Raw genomic sequence first — 25,577 nt, 5'->3', positions numbered from 1 at the left:
GTAGGTTGTGGCTAAAGCATCCAATGTCTATCCAAAGGATCCTGAATTTCCTCCATGTGGTGTTGATGACATGACGAGGCTGGCTTATCTGCATGAACCAGGGGTTCTGCAGAATTTAAGATGTCGCTATGATATAAATGAAATATATGTGAGTGTTAATCATAGTTTCATGTTCCCCACTCTTCTCATTCTGCTTTTATTTTGACTATATTCATGTTGAAGTGGATGGTTGTTTATTGAGATCAGCTGCTTCAAGTTGTTTCCATAATATTGCATTCCTTGGTCAAAAACTTTATATTGTGTCTAAGAAGTGTGGTTGTGTATACTTATTTGCTGTTCACATCATATCTGTCTACTTATTTTTTCTTTTCTGATGGTGTTTGCAGACTTACACAGGAAATATATTGATAGCTGTCAACCCATTTCAAAGGCTACCTCATTTATATGATAAGCATATGATGGAACAGTATAAAGGGGCAGCTATAGGTGAGCTGAGCCCACATCCTTTTGCTATTGCAGATGCTGCATACAGGTATCTGTCCTGTACAGGTGTGAAAAATTGTTGGAGTTCTTGATGGTATTTAATGTGCCTATAAAATAAAATAATTGTAAATGCAGATTGATGATGAATGAGGGAATAAGCCAGTCAATTTTGGTTAGTGGGGAAAGTGGAGCTGGTAAAACAGAAAGTACAAAAATGCTTATGCGTTATCTAGCCTATATGGGAGGTAAAGCTGCAGCTGAGGGACGGCGGTCAGTTGAGCAGCAAGTCCTAGAGGTAAAAAAATATTTACTTATCCAAATAGGTGTGTCAAAGGTGATACTTCTGATGTTGCATTTTGAGGTGCCACGACTTTTCCTTTGAAAGGGATCTTTGAGTGATAAATTCTAGTGTGTTTTCTGTTTTTCTTCTTTTTTGTTTGGCAGTCCAACCCTGTTCTAGAAGCATTTGGTAATGCAAAGACGGTCAGAAACAATAATTCAAGGTGGGAAATCTATTGCTCAACTCATTGATGCATTTTTTATTCCTTCTACTTTTATGATCTGTTATATCTTCTGTTTGATTGGTTAAATTCTGCCCTAAAATTAAGTGTAACACATTTGCAGTCGATTCGGTAAGTTCGTGGAGATTCAGTTCAACCAAAGGGGGAAAATTTCTGGAGCTGCCATCAGAACTTATTTACTAGAACGATCTCGTGTTTGTCAAGTGTCTGATCCTGAACGAAATTATCATTGCTTTTATATGCTTTGTGCTGCACCACCAGAGGTAGATTGGTCTCTTGCATGTGTATGAAATTCTGTTCTTGGAGAAATTAAAGTATGCTGCCATGATCTGTATTGGATGTTGTATAACTAATTCTTCTTTGAGTGAAAACTTTTTATTCAGGTTAAAATCAAAACAATGATCACTGTGCTAGCTTATGAAGAGTCCCCAAACCACAGTAATATTTAACTCATGAACTTTCTTGGGCAATCAGTCAGAGACAGATGTAATCAGCCATAGACAGATTCATAATCAGTCAGACTGATTTGTTGAAACGATCAGGAAAAGATCATCTTGAGTATCTTCTAGAGGGATTTCTTATTTGAGAAGCACTAAATTCCTCCCAATTCATTCTACTATTCTAGGCATGTAAGATCTCCCATGTTTTGAGATAGTGTCATAACCTGTTCTGATACCCCCTTTAATTTGGATATTAGTTTTTCTTGCGATCAATATAGGTGAGCTACAAGGTTTTAGATTTTCAGGTTTGTTGATTGCAGAAGTATTAAGGAGGGTTTGGAATTGAATAATATAAGAAAAATAAGCATCAGAGGTGCTGTCTGGGGGTTATAAACAGTTCCCGTGAATAGTAACTTGATCTTTTCTGGGTTTCTTTAGCTAATTTATTGTGGCTATATTGGGGGTTTATAGAATAGGTTTAGTGGGAGAAATTATGCTTGATATAGGTTCAAGACGAGTTCTGCTTGTTGATTAAATTGAAGGAAAATGAGAAGAAGATATAGGAAACCTCTGAATCTCACCAAGGTCTTCTAGGAGTCATCTAGAAAATTTTCATGGAGTTTCATTATTAAAAGGAGAGCAAAACATGCTGAAACTTCGTTATAAAGATTTCCCTCATTTGGAAGAGTTAAATATATATAGACTTCTTGTACTCCTGATCTAGTAGGATTTAAGACTAGTACAGGAAGTTCTAGAACCAAGCTTAAAACTAAGAATAGCCTATGGAGATCTTGTATTTGGCCTTACAAATCGAAATTAATCTTAATCAATATTCTTTAGTTCTAAGTTTGCTTTTCTTTCTTCTTCTTCTTCTTTTTTTGCATTGGTTGCTCATCTATCTGATATTTTGAGTTGAGCAGCACTTCTGAAGGCCCTTTAGGTCTTCTTACTTGTCTGTGTTATAAATTTCCTTCAGAGGTTGCATTACTCATGTCAAGCCTTTTTAATCCCCTCCAGAGTGCGAGTTTTAGTCTCATTAGAATAAGCTTCCCTAACAGATCTGAGAAATGATAAAAGGCTATATTTATCACCATTTGATTGATCAAGCATGCTTGTTGTCTGTATAAATTTGGAGTTTGCATATCGAACATTCCTCAAATGAAGGGTTATCTAATTCTCAAGAGGCAGGGAAATGGAAAAAGTGAAATACGTGGCATAGCTATAAAATTTCTGAATTCTTGTAGATTTTCTTATCATGCTATAATTCGTTCTCTGTTGGATTGGTTGGACCCTAAGTTCCCTTTGATTCCATTTCCTACATAGAAAAAGAGTTTCTCTGTGGCATTTACATCTTTTGTTATTAGAAACTATGATGCACTAACTTTAAATTTTATGTCAAGTTGGTTACCTGCTTAGTTTCTGTTTAACTCTAAATGACATAATCAAAATTAATTTGAATTTCTCACATTTCATTGTGTCTCTGCCATCAGGATGTTGAGAAGTTCAAATTGGGCAACCCAAGAGCATTCCATTATCTAAATCAATCAAATTGCTATGAGCTGGATGGAGTGGATGATTCTAAGGAGTACCTTGCAACTAGAAAAGCTATGGATGTTGTTGGGATCAGTTCTGATGAGCAGGTACTATTTCTTATTAGTTTTTTAACAGGAAATATTTATATGGGAAACTCTACTAGAATTTCTTGTTCTCAGGATGCAATATTCCGAGTTGTTGCTGCAATACTCCATTTGGGCAACGTTGAGTTTGCAAAGGGGAAAGAAATAGATTCTTCTGAACCCAAAGATGATAAATCTTGGTTCCATCTCAAAACAGCAGCTGAACTTTTCATGTATGTGATTCTTCATCACTAGTGGCAATGAAGTGCTTGGTAATTTCAGGGGATAATTGTTTACAGTAATGTCTGGAATGTGAAATGCTAATCCTTAATCTGCATTTTTTGTATAGGTGTGATGAGAAGTCTCTTGAAGACTCATTATGCAAACGTGTGATTGTGACGCGTGATGAGACCATAACAAAATGGATCGATCCAGAGTCTGCAGCACTCAGTAGAGATGCTTTGGCAAAAATTGTTTATTCAAGGTTATTTGATTGGTAGGTTTCAATATACTTCACAGCTTCATCATGGATGATCTATTGTATCAGTTAGTTTATCTTCCTTTTTTCTTTTTGATTAAATGTTTTGAGCACTTTTTGACCCAGGCTCGTGAACAAGATTAATAATTCTATCGGTCAAGATCCTGATTCAAAAAACTTGATTGGGGTTCTCGATATTTATGGATTTGAGAGTTTCAAGACAAACAGGTGCTTAACCGGTACGCTTTTGTTTTTGTTATTCACCGATGTTAATTTGTTGCAAAGCAACAGCTTGAAATCCCAGTGATGATCTGATGGGGATTCCTAACTAGGAAAGTTAAACTTTGTGGCATTGATGCCATTTGTATGTTAATTTGGTGACTCATCATATTTCTTGTTCATTTAAACAACCACTATATGTGTGGCAGTTGTTTGGATGGCGGCTAGTGGCATGAATGTGTTATTATGAATGATTTGCTTATGTTTTGTTGTATAGATATGTAGTTACAGTTTTATCATGTGATGTTTGTCATCTTTTGAGTTTGGCAGTGTGTAAATGTTAATTGGCTCTGTGCAGCTTTGAGCAATTTTGTATCAATTTGACAAATGAAAAACTGCAGCAACATTTCAACCAGGTTTGAGGATGAAACATATGCCAAGTGTTCTTTAGCTTTAGTATTCCTGGATCTTCTAAATTACTTATAACTTAATTTAACATCAATTTTGTTTGACAGCATGTTTTCAAGATGGAGCAAGAAGAGTATACAAAAGAAGAAATCGACTGGAGTTATATAGAGTTCATTGATAACCAGGATGTGCTTGATCTCATTGAAAAGGTATGTTAGTCTCTCCGCTGCCAAATGTTATAAATGTTGCTTCTGCTTGCCATCCAATGTTGAAATATATTGGATTCTTTATGATTTTGGTTTTCATAAGTGTATCATTTTGTTGTAATAGCAGTGTATTTGCTGCAGTTGTGTGTTTGATGAAAGCCCACGTTTTAATGGTTTTGAGCTCTAATGCTATGAGTTTAATCTTTGGCTTTTGAGATTGGCTCTTTGTTTGATATCGGCTTCAGGATTCTTTTATTTTTTCAGATTTTAGGTTTTAGATCTTGAGGGTCCTTTGTGTACCTCCCGCATACTTGAACTGTATGCTCTTTGTCCTTCGTGATGAAACTGTTACTTATCTGTACGATATTTATTTGGTGACAAAGTGTAGTAGTTTCCCACTTTCTTTCCTTCTTCAAAATCTTCCCATATGGTTTATTTATTTTTGGGATAAATGCTAAATTGGTCCCTGTGGTTTGGGGTTGTGACAAATGGCTCCTTGGAGTTTCCCTAGGGTTTGGGGAAACAAATAGCTCCCTCAAGTTTAAAAAGTGACTAAACACTCTTTGGAGTATGCAAAAAAACTAGTCCGTCCTTGCCGCTAGAAAAGTTGACAGAATCCATTAATGTGCCACATTTACACCAATCATATTGTGACGTGTCACTTACAATAAAACCAATTATTTTAAAAAATATTAAAAAACCAAATATAAAATATATATATATAAAGAAAAAGAAAAGAAGAAGAGAAAACAGAGAGGGGTGGTCAAGAAGTTTCTTTGCAGCTCCAGGTTGCAAAGAGATGATGGGCAGGCTAGCTCTCTCTTGAATCATTGCTGTATCATACGAAGAAGTATGGTCCCAATATAAGAAAACTGAACAACCACCAGAAACAAAACCCAATGATGCTTAGAAAAAGAAAAAGAAAAAGAAACAAGATGGAAAAAGAGAGTTGGAAGCAAACGCGGGGTGGGGGGAGCTGGTTTGAGGTAGAAGAACAGAGTTGCAGATTCCAAGATACACATGGTTTGCTGGCGAGCAAGTGCACCAATTTGACGAATTCCTGCTTCTGCTGCTTGCACAGCTTGAGCTGATATGCTGACCACATCACCCTCTCCTTTTTTTTTTTTTTTAAAAAAAAAGTATTTTATATTTGTTTTTATTTTCTAGTTTTATTGTAAGTGACACGTGTCACAATATAATTGGTGCTGATATGACTCATTAATGGATTCTATCAACTTTTCTAGCGGCAAGGACGGACTTGTATTTTTGCATACCCCAGAGAGTGTTTAGTCACTTTTTAAACTTGAGGGAGCTATTTGTTTCCCCAAACCACAAGGACCAATTTAGCATTTTTTCCTTTTCTTATTTTGAGTCTTAGTTAAGCCCTTGCCTGCCCAATGGTTGAAGGAATTTTTGGTAATGCAGTAGGTACCAGTACTTGATACTAGCATGCTGCACTTATTTCTAATATCCATGGTTCTCCTCCTACGTTCAGGTCTAAAGATTTCCTTTCTATTATCTTCATTTTCTTTCCACAAGAAATTGGACATCTGATGGTTTGAGTTGTTTTTGTGGAAATGATCATTTTGTATGCTGGAATGTTTATTTATATTTTATAGTACTATGTTACTTCCATGTATTTGACTTATGGTGTCTGTCTGGTTGCCTCTGTGAGAGTGCATACATAATACACACACACATGCATGTATATGGCTGCATATTAGTCCAGCCAATATGAAGTCATATTTGTGTGTGTGTGGGTGTGTGTAGACACTATGTTGGCTATATTAGTTGGCTTTACGTTAGTTGCTTTTGTGCAATTTTGTCATACTTGTCCATCTAGTTTTCTTGTTCTTGGTCTTGTGCCTCTTTTTTGCTTGTTTCCTCAGTGGCCCAGTTCAATTCTCTTTCATGGTCAGATTAAGGGGACTTGCTTTGATGAATGACATACGTGTCTTGTTTTTCTAACATGTATTGTTGTAATTCAGAAACCGGGTGGCATCATTGCTCTTCTGGATGAGGCTTGGTATGTTTTAAGAGATAAAACAACAATACTGTTTTTCAACTTGTCCTTTATATATATATATATATATATATATATATTTTTTTTTTTTGATAAGTAAAAATTATTGAAAAGGCGCAAAGGGGCGCAACCCAAAGTACACAGGATGTATACAAGGAACCCCTAAGGAACAGGGGAAAGAGAACAACTGTCTAAGAAATCAAAATAGGAACAATCATGTATAGTCTTAATTCTATCCCTCCACATATACAACACTTGCAACATCTTTCTCTTCAGATTAGACAAACCCGTCTCACAATCTTCAAAGCAGCGATCATTCCGTTCCCTCCAGATGCACCACATCAAACACAGCGGAGCCATGCGCCAAATCTGTAACGAGGTCCGATTACCCTTCTGGCCCCTCCAACTCCCCAACATATCTTTCACCGACTTCGGCATTACCCATTCCACCCCAAACAGTTGCAAGAGAACCCTCCATAATTCAGAAGCCATCATACAATGCAGAAATAAATGATCGATGGATTCTCCAGCGGATTTACACATATAGCACCAATCCATTACGATAAAGTTTCTCTTATGAAGATTATCCAGAGTTAAAGATTTCTCTAGAGTTGCCGTCCAAACAAAGAAAGCCACTCTCGGGGGAACATTAACTTTCCAAATACTTTTCCATGGGAAGGAGAACTGAGAATGACTCGACAACAAATGATAATAGGACTTTACCTCAAAGGATTTCTTACGGGCTGGCACCCAATACAACTTATCCTCTCCCTCGCTACTAACTTTGAAGTTGTACAAAATCCCAAAGAACCTACTAACCGCATCGACCTCCCAATCATGAACCGGACGAGCAAACAAAATATTCCATGAGATGGTGCCATTTTGTCTCTGCATAATATCCTCCACCCAAGCATCCTTTCTTGTAGCAATAAGAAACAACTCAGGAAAGAGGATCTTCAAAGGAATATCCCCACACCAAACATCATGCCAAAACAAGACTTTCGAGCCATCCCCGATCTCATATTTCACATGCGCAACGAAGTCATCCCATCCCCTCCTAATGCTTTTCCACACACCAAACCCATAAGAACCCCCAACCTCCTTAGAACACCAACCACCCCTCGAACTACCATATTTAACCTCCACCACCTTTCTCCAAAAAGCATCTCTCTCCATAGCGAATCTCCATAACCATTTACCCATCAATGCTTTGTTGAATCTAACCAAACTTCTCACTCCCAACCCTCCCGAAGCTTTTGAAGAGCAAATCGTACGCCAATTAACCAAATGAATTTTGAATTCATCACCAACACCACCCCATAGGAAATCTCTCTGAAGTTTCTCCATCCGATTAGCCATACCCACAGGAATAGGGAAAAGAGACGTAGGAAGGCTAGAGAGAGTGCTATTAATCAAAGTAAGCCTCCCCCCTCTAGATAAACACACCTTCTTCCACCCTGCTAGTCTAGCTTCCATCTTCTCAATAACATTGTTCCATATATTAGAATCTTTATATTTAGCACCCAACGGAAGGCCCAAATACTTAATCGGAAGCGAAGCCACACCACACCCAAGGATACTAGCCAACTCTTCGACATCCTCTACCTCTCCCACCGGGACCATCTCAGATTTGGATAAATTGATTCTCAAGCCAGAAACTGCTTCAAAACAAAGCAACAAACACCTCAGATCTCGGACCTGATCAACAACCGGATCACAGAAAATCAACGTATCATCCGCAAATAATAAATGGGAAACCTTCATGGCAACCTGGGAACTCGATCCCACTGAGAAACCCGATAGCCGCCCACTATCCACTGCTGCATATGTCATCTGACTGAAAACCTCCATCACCATCACGAACAAGAGCGGAGACAAAGGATCCCCTTGTCGAAGACCCCGAGAACTACGAAAAAACCCTGAAGGCGACCCATTAATATTGATGGAAAAAGAAACAGTAGAAATAGCATGAGCAATCCAACCAACCCATTTCTCCCCAAAACCACATCTTTTTAGAACGTAAAGCAGAAATTCCCAATTGACATGATCATAGGCCTTCTCCAGATCCAATTTGCAAATTATGCCCGGAGTTCCAGAACGAATCCTACTATCCACACATTCGTTAGCCACCAACACTGAATCCAGAATTTGCCTCCCCTCTACAAAAGCATTCTGAGACTGAGAAACAACCTTCCCCAAAACCACCTTCAACCTATTAGCCAGAATCTTAGAGATGATTTTATACATACCACCTATTAAGCTGATAGGACGAAAATCCTTGATATCCACCGCTCCGGCCTTCTTTGGAATCAACGACACAAAAGTAGCATTAAGGCTCTTTTCAAATTTACCGGTCGAGTAAAACTCCTTCAGCACCGCAAAAATATCATTCTTCAATATCTCCCAACACTTCTGAAAGAAAGCCATAGAGAAACCATCAGGCCCAGGAGCCTTATCCCCTTTGAAGTTCTGAATAACCGCCCAAATCTCATCTTCCTCAAACTCACGTTCCAACCAAATTCTATCTATATCATCAATGGAAGAGAACGATAAGTCATCTACCTTTGGTCTCCACTGATACTGCTCACTATAAAGCTTCGCGTAGAAGTCTACAATGTGATCTTTGATAACTGCACGATCCTCAGTCAATTGACCATCCACCACCAGTGCCTCAATCATGTTATGCCTTCTATGAGAGTTAGCCACACGGTGAAAAAATTTTGTGTTGCTGTCCCCCTCTTTTAACCACAGAGCCCTGGACTTCTGTCTCCAACTGACCTCTTCAAGAAAGACATGCTGCTCTAACTTTCTGGAAAATTCTACCCTCTTTTCTTTTTCTTCATCAGATAACGGCCTCTCCTCTGCAATCAAATCCAACTCGCACAGTTCAGTCTCAAGTTTCTTCTTATTAGCCCCTACATTTCCAAATACCTCCTCGTTCCATTTTCTAAGGTCAAATTTCAAAGCTTTTAATTTCCGAGCAAACACATAGCTAGGCGACCCTTCGAACCCATAAGATCTCCACCAACCCTTTACCAACTCCTCAAAACCATCAACTTGCAACCACATATTCTCAAACTTAAAAGACCCCCTGCCTCGTCTACCGATGCCGCAATCCAAGAGCAAAGGATAATGATCCGATAGAACCCGAGGCAAACGCCTTTGAGAAACCTCAGGAAAATACTCCTCCCAATCTGGAGACAACAAAAAACGATCTATTCTGGACCACGAACGGCAATTAGACCAGGTGGATCTCCCCCCAACCAAGGGAAGATCAATGAGAGCCTGATAAAAAATGAACTCAGAAAACTCAACCATAGCATGGGTAGATCTCCCTTCCCCCCCTCTTTCGCTCGGATACCGGACAGCGTTAAAATCCCCCTCCATACACCACGGCATCTCCCAAATATTCCTCACACCCGCCAATTCATCCCAAAGGCCTCTTCTATCACAATCATCATTAGGCCCATAAACACCCGCAAAACCCCACTCAAAAAAGTCTGACACATTCCGAAAGGCACAGGCTACCACGTATCTCCCAACATACTCTTCAAACTTCTCAACAACTCTTCTATCCCACATCAACAAAATACCTCCCGAAGCCCCTCTAGAGCCCAAATACACCCAATCCACATAAGCACAGCCCCAAACACTATAAACCAACTCCCTGGTAATAAACTCCAATTTTGTTTCTTGTAAACATACAATGTCTGCTTTCCATTCCCTCAACAACCCCCTAATCTTCGTTCTTTTCTCAAACTCATTCATGCCCCGCACATTCCAAGAAATTATTTTTGGCTTCAGCATAAGCAATTGCCTACCCTCCCCTTCCTAGTCAACCTGGACGATTGACCTCCTTTCCCATCATAATTCACCGAACACTCTAACCTCTTCACTTCACGGTGTCCTCGGTTCCCCATAGTACTACTATTATTGTTTTGCCTCACTCTATCAGAAAACCGTTGTGCCTCAATACCATTAAACAATTCCATCATCTTCTCCTCAAGGCCTGGACAAGAAATTCCAACAACTTTGCAAAAACCACTAATTCTCTCAAGCACCCAATCCGATGACTCCACTCCTAAATCCTTCTCCAAGACTACCAAAGGCATAACCTCCAGCAACTCAATATCCCCCAGATTCTCCTCTGTGCTAGTCATCAAGGCTAAACTGTTAACCCCATCACCCTTCTCCCGACAATCAAGATCACTCATAACCTCATCCACCTTACCACTCACTTCAATCATTTCTAGGCCCCTGCACTGTACTGCCATCTCTCCCAATCCAAACTCAAATTCTGCCTGTTTCGGACTTTCTAACCCTTGCTCCCCTACCTCCCTGCCGTCTCCTGCCTCTCCACTCAAACCAGAAACCAGTCCGAGCTTACCCAACCTCCCACTTTCACTGCCCTTGTTAAAGCACTCCTCCTATATATATATATATATATATATATATATATATATATTTTTTTTTTTTTTTTTGTGGCATGTGATGTAGCCCTTGTTTTTTCTTTGTAGTATGTTTCCCAGATCAACACATGAGACATTTGCAGAAAAACTCTACCAAACTTTTAAAGACCATAAACGCTTTAGCAAGCCAAAGTTGTCACGTAGTAGCTTCACCATTTGTCATTATGCTGGTGATGTAAGTATCTGAAATTCATTTAGGCTTTCTCAATAACATGCTTAATAACTGTGTAACATATATATTTTTTTGATTTTGTAAACTTTTTTCAAAAGGTCACGTATCAAACTGAGCTCTTCCTCGATAAGAACAAAGACTATGTCATTGCGGAGCATCAAGCACTCCTGAGCTATTCCAAGTGCTCCTTTGTTTCAGGCTTGTTCCCACCTTTAGCTGAAGAATCTTCCAAATCATCAAAGTTCTCATCAATGGGTTCTCGGTTTAAGGTATGTTTCTGTTGTATTCACAAGCAGGGGCGGACCCACGTTCAGCATTGAGGGGACGAATGTCCCCCCAAAAGTTTTTTAAACCCCTGTTATTAGGGGGTTTTATTGAGGAGCGTCCCTCCAATATTTAATATTTGTCCCCCCGGCATGTCTTTTCTTCTCTTTTGGAGTGAATAGTTCTGTCTTTTGTCTCCTGTCTCTCAGCACTCGCAGGCCTACCACCTAAGAATTACTTTTGGGAGTCTGCTAATGTCTTTTCTCCCCTGCCACGTCTTTTCTCCTACCTTCTCCTCTATTCTCCTATTCCCATAACTCATAAGGTATTACTCATAGGTTATTGGGTATATGCAAAACCTAGGGAAACTCAAAAAAGAAAAAGAAAAAGAAAGAAGAAGATAGACTTAATATTATAAAAGAAAAAAAAAACAAAATGTTCTTTAACTTCATAATTTTGAACCTGATTTCCGTGATTTTTTTAATAAGAAAAGTAGTATTTGCAAACAAGTAGTGCACAAACTCACTATCATTTCATGATTATTAATTTTCACACTTATTATCTTATTTTATTTGTAATCTAACATTAATGGGATTGGGATGAAATTATACATGGCTCATGTACAAAAAATACCATTATTTTTTCAAGGATAGGGGGAAGTCGATCAAATTACCATTTGTCTTAAAAACTTGAAGGTGATAAGTAAGAAATACCTTCAATTTTCCAGGATTAGGGAGAGTTCACATTAAATTATCAATTATTCTAAAAGTTTAAAGCTATAAAAAATAAAAAATTTAATCATTTAGCTAATATTTTAACACACTTTTGATAAGAAAGTTCAACCCTTCGTCATTACTGCCGCCACGTCCACGTAAGTTTGTCCTCCCACATAACAAATCCTAGTTCCGCCCCTGCTGACAAGTGCAATGCAGTATAAATCTTTCCCGTATTATTTTCAGTTATCATAACCATTGTGTATTTTATATAGCAACAATTGCAAGCTTTGCTTGAGATACTGAGTGCCACTGAGCCACACTACATTCGTTGTGTAAAGCCAAATAATCTTCTCAAGCCAGCCATATTTGAGAATAGTAACATTTTACAGCAACTCCTCTGTGGGGTAAGTTCAATCTTTTCTTCATCTCATGTATTTTGGCTCACTAGTATTTTTTTCCCCAACATTTACTTGCATTATTGGATTAACAAATGTCGTATTTCAGGGAGTCATGGAGGCAATTAGGATCAGTTGTGCTGGATATCCCACTAGGAAGACTTTTGATGATTTTTTACGTCGTTTTGGCATCTTGGCACCTGATGTTTTAGATGGAAGGTACTTTCTGGTCATTTTATTAACTAGATTTGGCGTTAAATTCTGTAACAACCCCAGGAAAGTGCTAGTCATATTTGCGCTATAACTCAAAAAAGACTAGTCAAGTTGCAATTGAAGCTCCCTAAAATCACTTAACCCAATCTCACCTTGTAAGGAACTAATGTGAGACTTAGCACTCATAAGGTTCTTTATAATCCACCCTGTCCATGTGTGCAATTTATCTTCTCAATGTGGGACTAACTCTTTGGGGTGTCACATATTCTTACTCCACAAACTCTAAATTCTTATTCATTTCAGCTATGATGAAGTTATTGCTTGCAAGAGGCTTCTTGAGAAGGTGAATCTTAAAGGCTATCAGGTATAAGATCATAATTTCAGTGCTCTTTGTGCTGCTCGAACATTTCAATATTAACAAATTTTAGATTTTCCTTTTCTGCATGTGGTTTGGGGATTGCCTATGCAGAAAATGCCTGGCAGACCATCATTGCCTAGGTTTTTTGTTCTTGTTGCATTATTATATTGCAACTACATGCATTCATGCTGTTGTGGACTGCTGTGTCTCACAGGATCCCATCATATCTAAGCTCACAGGAGTCAGACTGACAATTTTTTGATCCCTTTCTTTTGCAGATTGGCAAGACGAAAGTGTTTCTTAGAGCAGGTCAAATGGCAGAACTAGATGGTTACCGAAGTGAGGTCTTAGGGAGATCGGCAAGCATCATCCAGAGAAAAGTTCGTTCATATTTGTGTCACAAAAGATTCATCTTGTTGCGGCTGTCTGCCATACAAATCCAAGCCTTGTGTAGAGGTACTATGTGATTCAAGAGAGTATTAACTTTTCAGGTTTTGTTGCCTAACAATTGAGATTTTTGTATGAATTAATAATATGTTTTCTTTGAGCTGATGCAGGACAAGTTGCATGCCAGAAGTATGAAAGCTTGAGAAGGGAAGGCGCTTCTTTGAAAATCCAGAGACATTGTCGCATGTATCTTTCTAGGCATGCTTATAAGAATTTGTGCTCTTCAGCTGTTTGTTTACAGACTGGTATGCGTGGGATGGCTGCTTGTAATGAGCTTAGGTTGAGGAAGCGGACAAGAGCTGCAATTGTTATCCAGGTAAATATAAATTTTTATCCAACCGTAGGAGAATTATTATCTGAATGTTCTATATGTTTAGTTTTTTGTTTTGTTTCTATATTTGGAATGATGTCAGCAGGATGCCTATTGATGTTAATTAATTTCATCTCTTTCTTGTCTCATATGGGGGTGTCAATTTTTTTTTTGTTTTGTTTACGAGATTTATCCTTTTTTGAACTTCTAGATGTTTTGATTATTTTGGGTTAATCTTTTGCATATCCTCAGTACATAAGGGCTTTCTTTCATTGGAATATTTTCTATACAAGACCCGTGTATGATTGGGAGGTTGAAGTGGTCTTTGTTTTCTTTGAGTTGTATTCTTAGAGTAAGGCAAGGAGGTGGGGATAAAATTTGTTGGATTCCTTTTAAAAGAAAATTGTTTGAAGTTAAGTCTTATTGTCAGGTGTTACATACTCTAGTAAGTTCCCCTTTTCCTTGGAAGAGTATTTAGAATGTTAAGGCTGCCTCGTGAGTGACATTCTTTGTGTGGACAATAACTTCAGGGAAAATTTTAACTTTAAATAATTTATGAAAGATGAATGTTATTGTGGTGGAAGTGGTGCTGTATGTGTAAGAAATGTGGGGAGTCTATTGATCACCTTCTTCCTCATTGTAAGGTTGCAATAGAATTGTGGAGTGCGCCTTTTCAGTTGGTTGGTGTTGCATGGGGTTATGTCTCGAAGGGTGAGTGAGTTGTTGGTGAGTTAGAGGGGACAATTAGGAAACTATAATGCTTTGAAAATGTGGAAGTTTGGTCCTTTGTGCTTAATATAGTGTCTTTGGAGAGAGCGGAATGTAATAAGCTTTGAGGATCGTGAGACTGTGATTTTTTTTTTTTTTTTGATAAGTAAGAATTCATTAAAAAGCACAGAGGGGCGCAATCCTAGTACACAAGAAATATACAAAAAAACCCCTAAACAGAGGAAAGAAAAGAACAAGAAAGTAAAAAGTTGACGAACAACAAACTACCCGGGCTATGTGCCGACATCCAAAGATATAACATATTAAGCACATTTCTACAAAGAGCCCCAACCGAAACCTCCACATCCTCAAAAAGCCTAGAATTTCTCTCACGCCACAAGCCCCACAAAACATATAAAGGAACTTGCTTCCAAATACGGAAAACAGGACCACGACCCAACAAGGTGCCCCAACCCCTCAATAAATCCACGACACTACTAGGCATAAAAGTGAGACTGTGAAGTTAGAGCTAAAGTTGATGTTACAATCCCTTTATACATGAAGAATAGCATTGAATAGTGTGACTGTTTCTAATTTTTTTTGAGTTTTTGGATTTTTTCTTTCTTTCTATATCTTAGGGGTTCTCTTGTATACTTCCTGTGTACTAAGGTTACAACCTTCTGCGGTTTTAACGAATTTGTATTACGTCATAAAAAAGAAAAGAAAAGAAAAAAATCTCATACCTATCAAACTAAGGAAGATAGAGTAAGGAAGGAAGGATCACACAATTATTGCTGGGGTTTCATATGAAATGAAAGGAAATATTCCGTATTTTTGTTTTGTATGGAAGTGTTAGATGTGCAATCTTCAAATTTTCATGTAATGATTGCAAGTCATGCCCTCTTCTCTTTTGGTAGGGGCAAAATACAAGATTCACTCTTTAAACACTATGATTATAGCCACATTTAATATCATTGTTTTTAACGCTGTATCTTGACATGTACTGGCAGTAACAGTGTACATTCATTCAAATCACATATAAGAAAGTTTATCATCCAAAGTATCTTTATTTCACTTTACATCTGGTGTGATTCACCTCTTTTAAAAAGGTCTACTTTTTTCCATTGAGTTACTGTCCTGGTCATGCTGAGGCATTTATTTTTTCTACTCTGGATAACTAAGAGATCCATTACATTGCATTGGGGCTCTATCCAAGGACACAATTATACAGAAGAAACCGCTAAATTAAAAAGAAAATGAAAACAATATATACTAATTCCCAAAGCCCAAAACATCCAAGAATTCAGAGAAGCCTAAATGCTGGAAAAAAAGTGGAAAAACTGGAGCGCTGAGTAATTTGTTATGCTGTTTATAATTGTATGACTTGGTTTGAGTCCTCTCCTGTCTTTTAGGTATATTTTGCTCCCTGATTCTATGTGTGTTCATGTCTATCTCAGAGTCAATGCCGAAGATATTTGACCCGCCTTCATTATTTAAGGATAAAGAAAGCAGCAATTGCCACACAATGTGCCTGGAGAGCAAGGGTTGCACGTAGAGAATTTCGGAAGCTTAAAATGGTGATGAACTTTTTCTTTGTTTCTTTGTTTGGTGAGAGCAAGCTTGTTTGTAATATTTTCAAAACTCTTTTCACGTGGTGATGTTTTCTAAGATATTTGTCTCTATATGAATATTGGTTCTATTTACCATTAATTTTGACAAGTTCATATATTATAATTGGTCTTGAATGACAAGTTTGTATTTTTAAAACTCAGTTCCTCTGGTGCCTTGTGCTCACCTTGCATTCAGTGGTCATATGTGGAAACATTTTTTATTCTAAATGTCTGTCCACAGGCTGCTAAGGAAACTGGTGCTCTCCAAGCTGCCAAAAATAAGCTGGAAAAGCAAGTTGAAGAGCTGACCTGGCGTCTGCAGCTGGAGAAAAGAATGAGGGTAATAATTTTCATATATTAGATCAATCCACAATATTTTAATTTAGCATAATGATGAACACCTGGAGAATTAATTTGGATATGAGTTTTTGGTTTTGCTGTGAATGCTTTTTTTTTTCCCCAGTCAATGCTTTGGCTTCCCCTTTCAATTTTAAGTGTCACTGGATTCATTTTTATGCTTCTTTGTCAATGATAAGTTGCCTCTATGTTCAAAAGATGCTGTAGGCCAAAGAGTGAAGGGATGGCTTTAACATGGTGTTAGAGCCTTGTTGTGAGCCTGTAGGTGCCTTTGGAGTGGGGTTGTGGAAGAACATCAGGAAAGGGTGGGAGACTTTCTCTGGTTTTGCTAGATTTGAGGTGGGGATGGGGTTAGGACAAAATTTTGATACAATCTGTGGTGCGGGGATACAGTTCTGAAGGAAGTTTTTCTTGATCTCTTTGGTATTGCTCGGGTGAAGGATGCCTCAGTTGCGGATAATATGGAGGTTTTGGGCGGTTCTACTCAATGGAACGTGAGCTTTGTTAGAGAGGGTCATGATTGAGAGTTGGTGTCTTTGCTTCCTTCTTCCAAGTGTTGCACTCAGCCATGGTGAGTAGAGATCGTGTAGATAGGCTCTGGTGGGTCTCTTTCAAGAAAGGTTTGTTCAAAGTCAAGTCCTTCTTCAGCTCCTTGGCTGGCTCTGAAGGTAGACACTTCCCTTGGAAGAGTGTGTGGCGGACTCAGGCTCCTTCGAGGGTGGCTTTTTTTGCATGGTCAGCAGCCCTACGCAAGATCCTTATCGTGGACAATCTCAGGAAGAGGCATATCATCATTGTGGACAGATGTTGCTTGTGCAAGAGAGATGAGGAATATGTGGACCACCTTCTTTTTCACTCTGATGTGGCTATTGCTTCATGGAATAACATATTTACTCGGTTTGGTATTCTTGGGTTATGCCGAGTTACCGATTTATTTGTCTGTTGGTGAAAGTCTGGAAGGCAAAGGAGTGCTGCGATTTGGAAGATGGTGCCAATCTGCATTTTTTGGTGTATTTGGAAGGAAAAAAATCTTAGGTGTTTCGAAGATTTGGAGAGTTCTATGGAGGATATTTTAGCTTCGTTTTTTCATACGCTGTATCTTTGGACGGTGGCTTTTTTGTCACCACTATCAATTAGCTTTGCTGATTTCCTTGTTCGTTTTTCTATTCTTAGTTAGGTGTTTCCTTTTGTATACTTTCAGTGTACTTAGGGACGCCTTACGCTTTCAATAAGATTAAATTTATTTATAAAAAAAATATTGATGCACACTCCAATTACTTCTCAAAAAAAAAAAAAATGATGTACCACTGAAGCTTTTCGGATGCATCCTCTAACCTTCTGTTTTCAATTAAGTGTGAAAAGGGGTGCACTTCTAATATGAACTTAGGCTACTGTCTGTGTTGCATACAATTTGTATTTGTTGTAAAAACAACATAATGGTTTCGGCCTTCTAAAAATGTTTCTATGTTTTGTACATTTTGTTTCTGTCAATAATGACGCATTATTTACCTCTCCAAATGGTTCTCTTCTACCTCTATTTTGACCTTTTACTAAGGAAATAGTGTCAAAAGAATCACAATGATACTTAGAAATGTGGTGTTTTTTACAGTGACCTTGTAAACTCTAAACTATTTTGTTTTGCTTGTTTCTAATTGATGTATCTATTAATGCAGGCTGACCTTGAAGAATCCAAAACACAGGAAAATAGAAAATTGCAGTCTGCTTTAGAAGAGACGCAACATCAATTTCAAGAAACTAAAGAACTACTTATGAAGGAACTTGAGGTTGCCAAGACAACTGCTGAACAGGTTCCAGTTGTATTTGAGGTTCCTGTTATTGACCATGAAATGTTCAATAAGCTTGCTGCTGAAAATGAAGAGCTCAAGGTAAGGTTTCTGAAACTATAGTATGTTTATGTTGCTTCTGGAAAATGACCTTGGGTTTTGATTGGAGGCACTGAAATGAGTAATTATGGATGTGGATGTGTTAGGATTTTTCACATTTGATGATATTTTCCTGGCGGTGGCACTTTGTAGGTTCTGGTAAACTCTCTGGAAAAGAAAATTGATGAAACAGAGAGGAAGTACGAAGAAACAAACAAGATTAGTGAAGAGCGGTTGAAGCAAGCTTTGGAGGCAGAGTCAAAGATAATTGAATTGAAGACTGCCATGCAAAGGTTCTTACTCCGAGTTTTCTACCTCTATCAGTTGGTTTCAAGTGTGAATTATTTTGGAGCTGGATCAATTGGATATTTTCTTGATTGGCTTGGGTTTAGCTATTATGCTCTGAATTGTGATTCATGGTTAAAAGATTATTTTAATTTTAATGATTGCTTAACTCTTTTCTCAGACTTGAAGAAAGACTTTCTGACATGGAAATTGAGGACCAAATGCTGCATCAACAAGCATTATTAAATTCACCTGTTAGAAAAATGTCAGAACATTTAGCAATTACAACACCTCTGCAAAATGGTTATCATGTAAGTGATGAAAATAAAGCCAGTGAGAGTTACTTCTATATACTGTTTAACTATTGTTATCTACCCTTGTTATATATTCCTGAAGGAGTCTACTTTCTACAGGAACCACAGAGTGCTCCACCAGCAATAAAAATTGGTACAGAGTCTTTGAGGAGATCGCAAATAGAAAGGCAGCATGTATGAACTTGATAAAAAAAAAGTGATTTCTTGTTGACTACAAAATTAATTAATTAGTTTTTAAATTAATTAGTGTCGAGATTAAATGCATTTCTGTTATTGGTGTCTGGGGCAGGAGAGTATAGATGCTCTTATCAAATGTGTTACACAAGATCTTGGGTTTAGTGAAGGAAAACCAGTTGGGGCATTTACCGTATACAAATGTCTTCTTCACTGGAGGTCATTTGAAGCAGAAAGAACTAGTGTATTTGATCGCCTTATTCAGTTGATTGGCTCTGCAATAGAGGTGAGTTGATATGCATTAGAAAAATTGTTGTTCTTTTCTTGGACATGTAGAGATCAGACGAGTATTGAGTGTGGCAAACTGTGGGAGGGTAATCAGGAGAACATTCAACCTAGAAATCTGTGGTTTGGAATGATTCTCGATTGCTAAAACTTTCAATTTATTAGCTTGAGACAGAAACACTCTTCTCCCTCTTTCTTTTTTCTTTCTTTCAAAAGTTTAAAGAGAGTAGTGAATCAATAAAACAGCGGGGGCTTTACAATGGCCCTGCTGCGCTGTGGGCCTCCATGGCAGTGGAGATCCATGTGGAGGAGACCCACGACCTCCTCCAAATATATATATATTTTAAAAAGTTTAAAGACATTTTTGTATTTCATACATTTCAGGGGTATTTTGGTATTTTTACACATCTCACCATAATAGACATTTTGCGCGTTTTCCGTTCAACTTAACCAAAAGTCCTAACGGCAGGGAGTTAGGTGAAAGGGGCTAATTGTTTGAGGGGTCAATTGGAACTTTTTAAGTTTGGGGGGTACATTGCAATTGATATGATTGTAGGAGGGGGTAAATGTAGTTTGCCCAAGATTAAATTTAATGATTTTGTCAACTGAAATATAACATGGAGCTTGCCTTTAATGTTTCTTGCAGAACCAGGATAACAACAATCTTATGGCTTATTGGTTAACCAACACATCTACATTGTTGTTCTTGCTCCAACGGAGTTTAACAGCCAGCAATGGAACTGCAATGCGGAAGCCTTCTGCTCGGACATCATTATTTGGGAGGATGACCCAAGTACTTAAATGATTATTTATTTATAATATTGTTTTTTTTTTTTTTTTTTGGTTTTTGTGTGCATGTGTTTTTGTGTACCTTTGTGTTTATGCATGTTTGCACACATTAACATATATATACATTCTTTCTTCTTTTACTCTCTTTTTATTTGGACAGCTGCATTTTTAGCTCCTTTAGTGATTAGTTTTAATGATTTTCTTATACTTTTTTCATCTTCTACTTGGGCGTTCTCTTGTATACTTTCTATATGTGCTAGGGTTGTGCCTCGCTGCGCTCTTTGATATGCATTTCATTACTTATATATATATATATATATACACACACACACACAAGATGACAGTTTAATGGTCATGCAAAAATATTATGTGACGTTAATGTTGTTACCCAGGGTTTCCGTTCTTCAGCCAATCTTTCTGTTGGTCCAATGGATATTGTGCGTCATGTCGAGGCGAAATATCCAGCTTTGCTTTTTAAGCAGCAGCTTATAGCATATGTGGAAAAGATATATGGAATTATCCGAGAGAACATGAAGAAGGACATGTTACAAATAGTTCCTTCTTGTATCCAGGTATGACAAACTCAATTTTCCAACACCACAGTTCCACAGCTGTACAATGACTTGTATAATGATTTTTCATATTCTTTCAGTTGCTATGGCTTTTTAGGTTTAAACGTTTTGAGACAATTAATGCTGTATTTGTACATGATTTTAGTGTGAATTCAAAGTTTATTTGTGTTCACATCACATGATCATCATATTTTTTTTTCCCTGAATCTGGATTGCTTGTCTTAGCTTATTTTTTTAAAACATTATGCCTGGCCATAAACATGGCATGACTTTTGTGCTAGGTCTGTTCTAGTTTTCTGTATATTTTTGGTACATAAGATGGTGAACATGCCAGCTACCCTTGCTGTATTGACGTATCACTGATTGGCATTTTAGTGTTGAGTATTACTTGCCTATAGTTCTATATGCTTTTTAGTTTGGTTAGTTACATCTTGGACTAGCGATTTTCTAACACCAGTTTTCTGTTATCTGACATTCCAGGCACCCAGAACATCAAGAGGAAGTGTTTCAAAATCATCTGGACGGTCTAATAGCAATAGTGGCCCAGCTAGTCCCTGGCACAGAATCATTGAGAGCCTTGATGACCTTCTTTGTACATTAAAAGAAAATTGTGTAGGGAATTACTTTTGACAACAAAGTGAATTATTATCCTATTTTTGAATTTTGATGCATCATGAACTTATAGTCAACTTTGTTTCAGGTGCCTCCAGTTTTTGTTCAGAAGATATTCTCTCAGATTTTCTCATTTATCAATGTACAGATCTTTAATAGGTAAGTTCATGTTCTGTGTGTGTGTGGATATCTTTTAAGTTATAAGCTGTCAGTATAACTTGTGGATGCATTCTTGTTTGCTGCTGCAGCCTTCTCCTTCGTCGAGAGCGCTGCACATTCAGCAATGGGGAATATGTGAAGTCTGGGTTGGCTGAATTAGAACTATGGTGTTGCCAAGCAACAGAAGAGGTACTATTTCAGTATTGTGACCAGTAAAAGGCTGCATTTTGACACTTTTTTAAACCTCCGTCTTCCTCTTTGGCAGATCTTGGTAATAGCATTGAATGAGCTGTAGCTTAAGTAACACTTCATTCCTCATGGGTTGTAGAGTGAGGTCATGGGTTCAAGACCCATTGAGTGGGTGTCTAACTTTCCAAAAAAAGAAAAATTGTATTTCTTATTGTTTGTTTGATGTTCCTGTTGTTGCAGTATGCTGGCTCATCATGGGATGAACTCAAACATGCAAGGCAGGCAGTGGGATTCTTGGTGTGTTCCTATACTGGAAGTCTTTTCAGTAACATTCTGAAATTGGTGTAATTGATTTTTCAATTGCTAGTTATAAATTCCCAAATACGAATCTATCTTCTGTTCTTCTTTGTGTGTTACCACTGTCTAATATTCTTTTTAACATTTAATCTAAAATTTTCCTCTGTTTTGTTTTGAGGATAATCTCCTAAAAAATGCTTTGCAATTGACTTTTTCCACATATGGTCCAAAGAAAGTTCATCCTTCTTCAGAAGGATTTTTCTCTTGAATTGCCAACTCCTTGTATGTTTTGATACATTTTTGGCGTGAAGCTATTCCTAAATGTTTTGATTTCCATCTAGAGCTTTTAACACATCGATAATCATCATGTGGATCTCACTCTCTCCCCGTCTCTCAAGGATTTTGTTTTTTTGAAAACAAAGGAAAAGATGATGTCAAGCATGCAACTATTATGACAGAGGTGTGGAACTGATGTTGTTGAGTTGTTGTCATAAGAGCGTGCTGGCTTATCAACTGCTGCATTCATTATTCTAGGGGAGAATACATGTTCAAAATTTACATTGAATGTGGAGAAGTTGTCATCTGCTACTTATAAGAAAATAGGTCATCGTAGTCTGCTTTGGTTAATCTGTCATTTCATTGTTTGTAGTCTTCATTTAGAACTTAGATGAAGAGGTTAGTGTTTTGGATCAGTTTAGGATGTCTTAAAGCCTGGACTGGATTGTTGACATCTGTATTGTGAAGCATTCATCAAAAGTTGCAAATCCAAAACTAAGGGAGGTTAATCACCTTAATATAATGGGTATGACTTTACGTTGCTACTGTTCCCAGCACTTCGGAACCTTGTCTGGAACTTCCTGTATAATTGGTAGATCGAGACAAAAAAGTGGAGTCTCTTGTCATGTTTACATTCTCACTATGACCATCTATAACTCTCATATTAAATATTTTAGTAGGCATGATCTTAAGTTGTATTTGGCATTGTAAGGGAATACATTTATTAATGCAATTTCACATGGTTATGAGCCTTTTTCCTTAACAAAAGGTTTGCTTTTGTTGGTGGTATCAAATATGAACATTATGCATTAACTACTAACTACTTTCACTGAAATGGATATGTCAACGCTAACTTAATTTGGGTAACATTTTGTCTGCAGGTTATACACCAAAAGTCTAGAATTTCCTACGACGAAATTGCAAATGACCTCTGTCCTGTAAGTCTCTCTTGTGCACACAGTCACAGGATATTATTGGCTTCATTGAGATTTGGTCCGAAGAAAAGCCAAATACTAAACTGAGCGTGAAACCAGCATGTTTTGTTTATACTTGAAGTTAACAAGAGGAACAGAAAAGAAAAGGAGTAAAGCATGTCTTTTGAAGTTAATATAATAATGAAGCTTCTTGAATAATAGTGGAGTGTTTTACTTTTGTAAAGGAATTGTAAATTTTTGGAGTTTAAAATGATAGACCGAGGCTGCAGTTTTAGAAATATTTTGGACATGTTTCCCTCACACATTATTGGTTGCTGTCTTCAGATCCTGAGTGTTCACCAGCTTTACAGAATATGTACACAATACTGGGATGACAATTACAACACTCGAAGTGTATCACCAGATGTAAGTCAAGAAAAACAAATTGATAAAAATATTGTTTTCCAATTGCTCCAAGATATTTTATTTCCTTTTCCATAGTTATTAATGTGGTGTTTGTGAGTATGTATATATATGTGCGTGCACACGCATGTGTAGGTTAGAGAAAATAACCACTTTATATATACTTATTAAAGTGGTGCCGTACCTGTTATTTGTGCAGGTCATTTCCAGCATGAAGATTCTAATGACAGAGGACTCCAATAATGATCATAGCAACTCTTTTTTGTTGGATGATAATTCCAGGTTTACATACAAACAATTCTAACTGTAGATTTTTTTTTTTTGGTTAAAACAATAAAGATAGAGACACTCATGCGCACAGACAGACAAAACACCCACACCCACACCCACACCCACACGGCCACACGCACATATTTGAAAATGACAGTACTCCCGTGTTTCCATTTTATATTATTAGAATGAATCAATTGGTCGAGGGAAAAAGAAAATTTGTAGAAACTGATGTCCAAACTCCCAGTAATTATGGTTTTTGAATGCAGCAATCCTTTCTCAGTTGACGACATTTCCTGTTCCCTTCAAGAGAAGCATTTTTCTGATATAAGGCCTCCTGCAGAACTCTTGAAGAATCCAGCCTTCCAATTTTTACAGGATTAAGGCCGTGGTTCTTTTAGCATTTTGTCAAAGATTTGACTGAAGATTCGACTCTGGTCAATGCCACACTGTAAATTCACCCCCCATTTTTGTTTTTTTTATCCTTTTTTTATATTTTTCCCCCTTCATTGTGACATCCGCTGCCCTGGAGTTCAATATTATTCAAAATAGAAATGTAAAAGTTCATTAGGCTGGTTCAGATAGTTAAAGGGGCAGGGATAGGTTTTACTCTTGAGTGCACTTTGTTTTCTTCTGCATTTTCCTTTCATTTTTTTTTCTTAGTAATGGGTCACTTGGCCGGGGCCAGCATTCTTTGTAGGGATGGTAGAGGGAAGAAAATTATCAATAGTGAGGTGGGAGGAGCTGATCTTAAGTGCTGTTCCAGTCCCCCACATAATGTACAAAGCAACAGAATATGTCGAGATAGTGTAGTTGGTTTGTTTTCTTCATTTGTGAGACAGGTCTGAACAAGGAGTTTTGTATGCTTTGTAAGTTTTCCACAGCCGAACAGCAATGTAAAGCTATTTCCATTAAAGGATGAAATATTTTGGTAGCAGGGATAGGCTAAGATCTATACTTCAATACTGTATATGAAACTAATATTGATGAAACATTCTTTTGTGTCTAATCGGGATTATTAATTTCTAGAAATACCAAATTATTTAGCAGGGTCCTTGCAGGATATATTAAAAAAAATAAAAAATAAAAAAGAAAGAAAGAAAGATGGGACCTTCTTGCTTAAAGTAGGTTTCTGGACCTAACAAGGTTGGATTGCATTTAAAGCTTAGGTTGGCCTTGGACAGAAAAATCCAAACCTTCATCTATTTGGGCGAGGATAGGGTGGAGGTCGCAACGAGCCCTACTTGAAGCCAGTATGCAAAATGTTTGCCATTTGAAGAGAAGAAGAAGAAGATTGGACCTACGTGTTAGTTGGGGGGGGGGGGGGTTTTGGCAACTCCAAATATTAATTTCTATAAATTCCATGGCCTCGACATCGTTAACTTTTCACACCCCCTAATGGTTTCAGCTTTCTACTTCTTTTTTTTTTGTTTTTTTTTTTTTTAAAAAAAATAAAAGTGGATTGTTAAGCAAAGGTTACAAGAACCAAGTACAGTGATGACTATAGAGTTACTAATTTGATTTGCCAAATCTCAGCCAGGAGAATGAAAAAGAGAAAACCGTTTGAGAGAGTCAGAGATTGCTTACTAATTACTTTGCATCTGAAAGACTAGATCCTGTGTTTTTTTTTTTGGTCTAGGAACTGAAACTGTCAAGAGGCTTGTCGGCCAGTGCATAGTGCACTGGTGTTGAAATTATATGGAGCTTTTCATAGAAGATTGA

The 25,577-nt window shown here is 37.6% G+C and overlaps 1 protein-coding gene across 2 annotated transcripts in view; it reads left to right on the top strand.

The window, feature by feature from the left end:
• Positions 1-24,685, top strand: part of LOC133872943 (myosin-8-like) — a 28,880-nt gene extending 4,195 nt beyond the window's left edge. Inside the window, exons 3-38 of one of the 2 annotated variants that reach the window (XM_062310623.1) lie at positions 5-148; positions 387-532; positions 619-778; positions 928-986; positions 1,108-1,267; positions 2,935-3,084; positions 3,157-3,293; positions 3,410-3,556; positions 3,665-3,766; positions 4,116-4,173; positions 4,273-4,374; positions 6,360-6,397; positions 10,912-11,038; positions 11,134-11,304; positions 12,288-12,419; positions 12,520-12,629; positions 12,927-12,987; positions 13,260-13,437; positions 13,539-13,744; positions 15,904-16,023; positions 16,298-16,396; positions 18,087-18,299; positions 18,450-18,589; positions 18,763-18,892; positions 18,995-19,069; positions 19,185-19,355; positions 20,001-20,147; positions 20,536-20,715; positions 21,196-21,327; positions 21,416-21,486; positions 21,576-21,675; positions 21,916-21,972; positions 23,130-23,186; positions 23,508-23,588; positions 23,785-23,867; positions 24,125-24,685. In XM_062310623.1, coding sequence (XP_062166607.1) covers positions 5-148; positions 387-532; positions 619-778; positions 928-986; positions 1,108-1,267; positions 2,935-3,084; positions 3,157-3,293; positions 3,410-3,556; positions 3,665-3,766; positions 4,116-4,173; positions 4,273-4,374; positions 6,360-6,397; positions 10,912-11,038; positions 11,134-11,304; positions 12,288-12,419; positions 12,520-12,629; positions 12,927-12,987; positions 13,260-13,437; positions 13,539-13,744; positions 15,904-16,023; positions 16,298-16,396; positions 18,087-18,299; positions 18,450-18,589; positions 18,763-18,892; positions 18,995-19,069; positions 19,185-19,355; positions 20,001-20,147; positions 20,536-20,715; positions 21,196-21,327; positions 21,416-21,486; positions 21,576-21,675; positions 21,916-21,972; positions 23,130-23,186; positions 23,508-23,588; positions 23,785-23,867; positions 24,125-24,239 — 4,359 coding nt within the window. In that variant the 3' untranslated portion in view covers positions 24,240-24,685. Of the gene's footprint in view, positions 1-4; positions 149-386; positions 533-618; positions 779-927; positions 987-1,107; positions 1,268-2,934; positions 3,085-3,156; positions 3,294-3,409; positions 3,557-3,664; positions 3,767-4,115; positions 4,174-4,272; positions 4,375-6,359; positions 6,398-10,911; positions 11,039-11,133; positions 11,305-12,287; positions 12,420-12,519; positions 12,630-12,926; positions 12,988-13,259; positions 13,438-13,538; positions 13,745-15,903; positions 16,024-16,297; positions 16,397-18,086; positions 18,300-18,449; positions 18,590-18,762; positions 18,893-18,994; positions 19,070-19,184; positions 19,356-20,000; positions 20,148-20,535; positions 20,716-21,195; positions 21,328-21,415; positions 21,487-21,575; positions 21,676-21,915; positions 21,973-23,129; positions 23,187-23,507; positions 23,589-23,784; positions 23,868-24,124 lie in introns of those variants that run through there. The other variant, XR_009901093.1, reaches the window with a different exon arrangement.
• The last annotated feature ends 892 nt before the right edge of the window (positions 24,686-25,577 follow it).

Source organism: Alnus glutinosa, chromosome 1, assembly GCF_958979055.1.
Source record: "Alnus glutinosa chromosome 1, dhAlnGlut1.1, whole genome shotgun sequence".
In the NCBI taxonomy this organism is placed as follows: Eukaryota; Viridiplantae; Streptophyta; class Magnoliopsida; order Fagales; family Betulaceae; genus Alnus; species Alnus glutinosa.
Note: the sequence above shows the minus strand (reverse complement) of the source record. Positions and strands in the feature narration are given on the sequence as shown.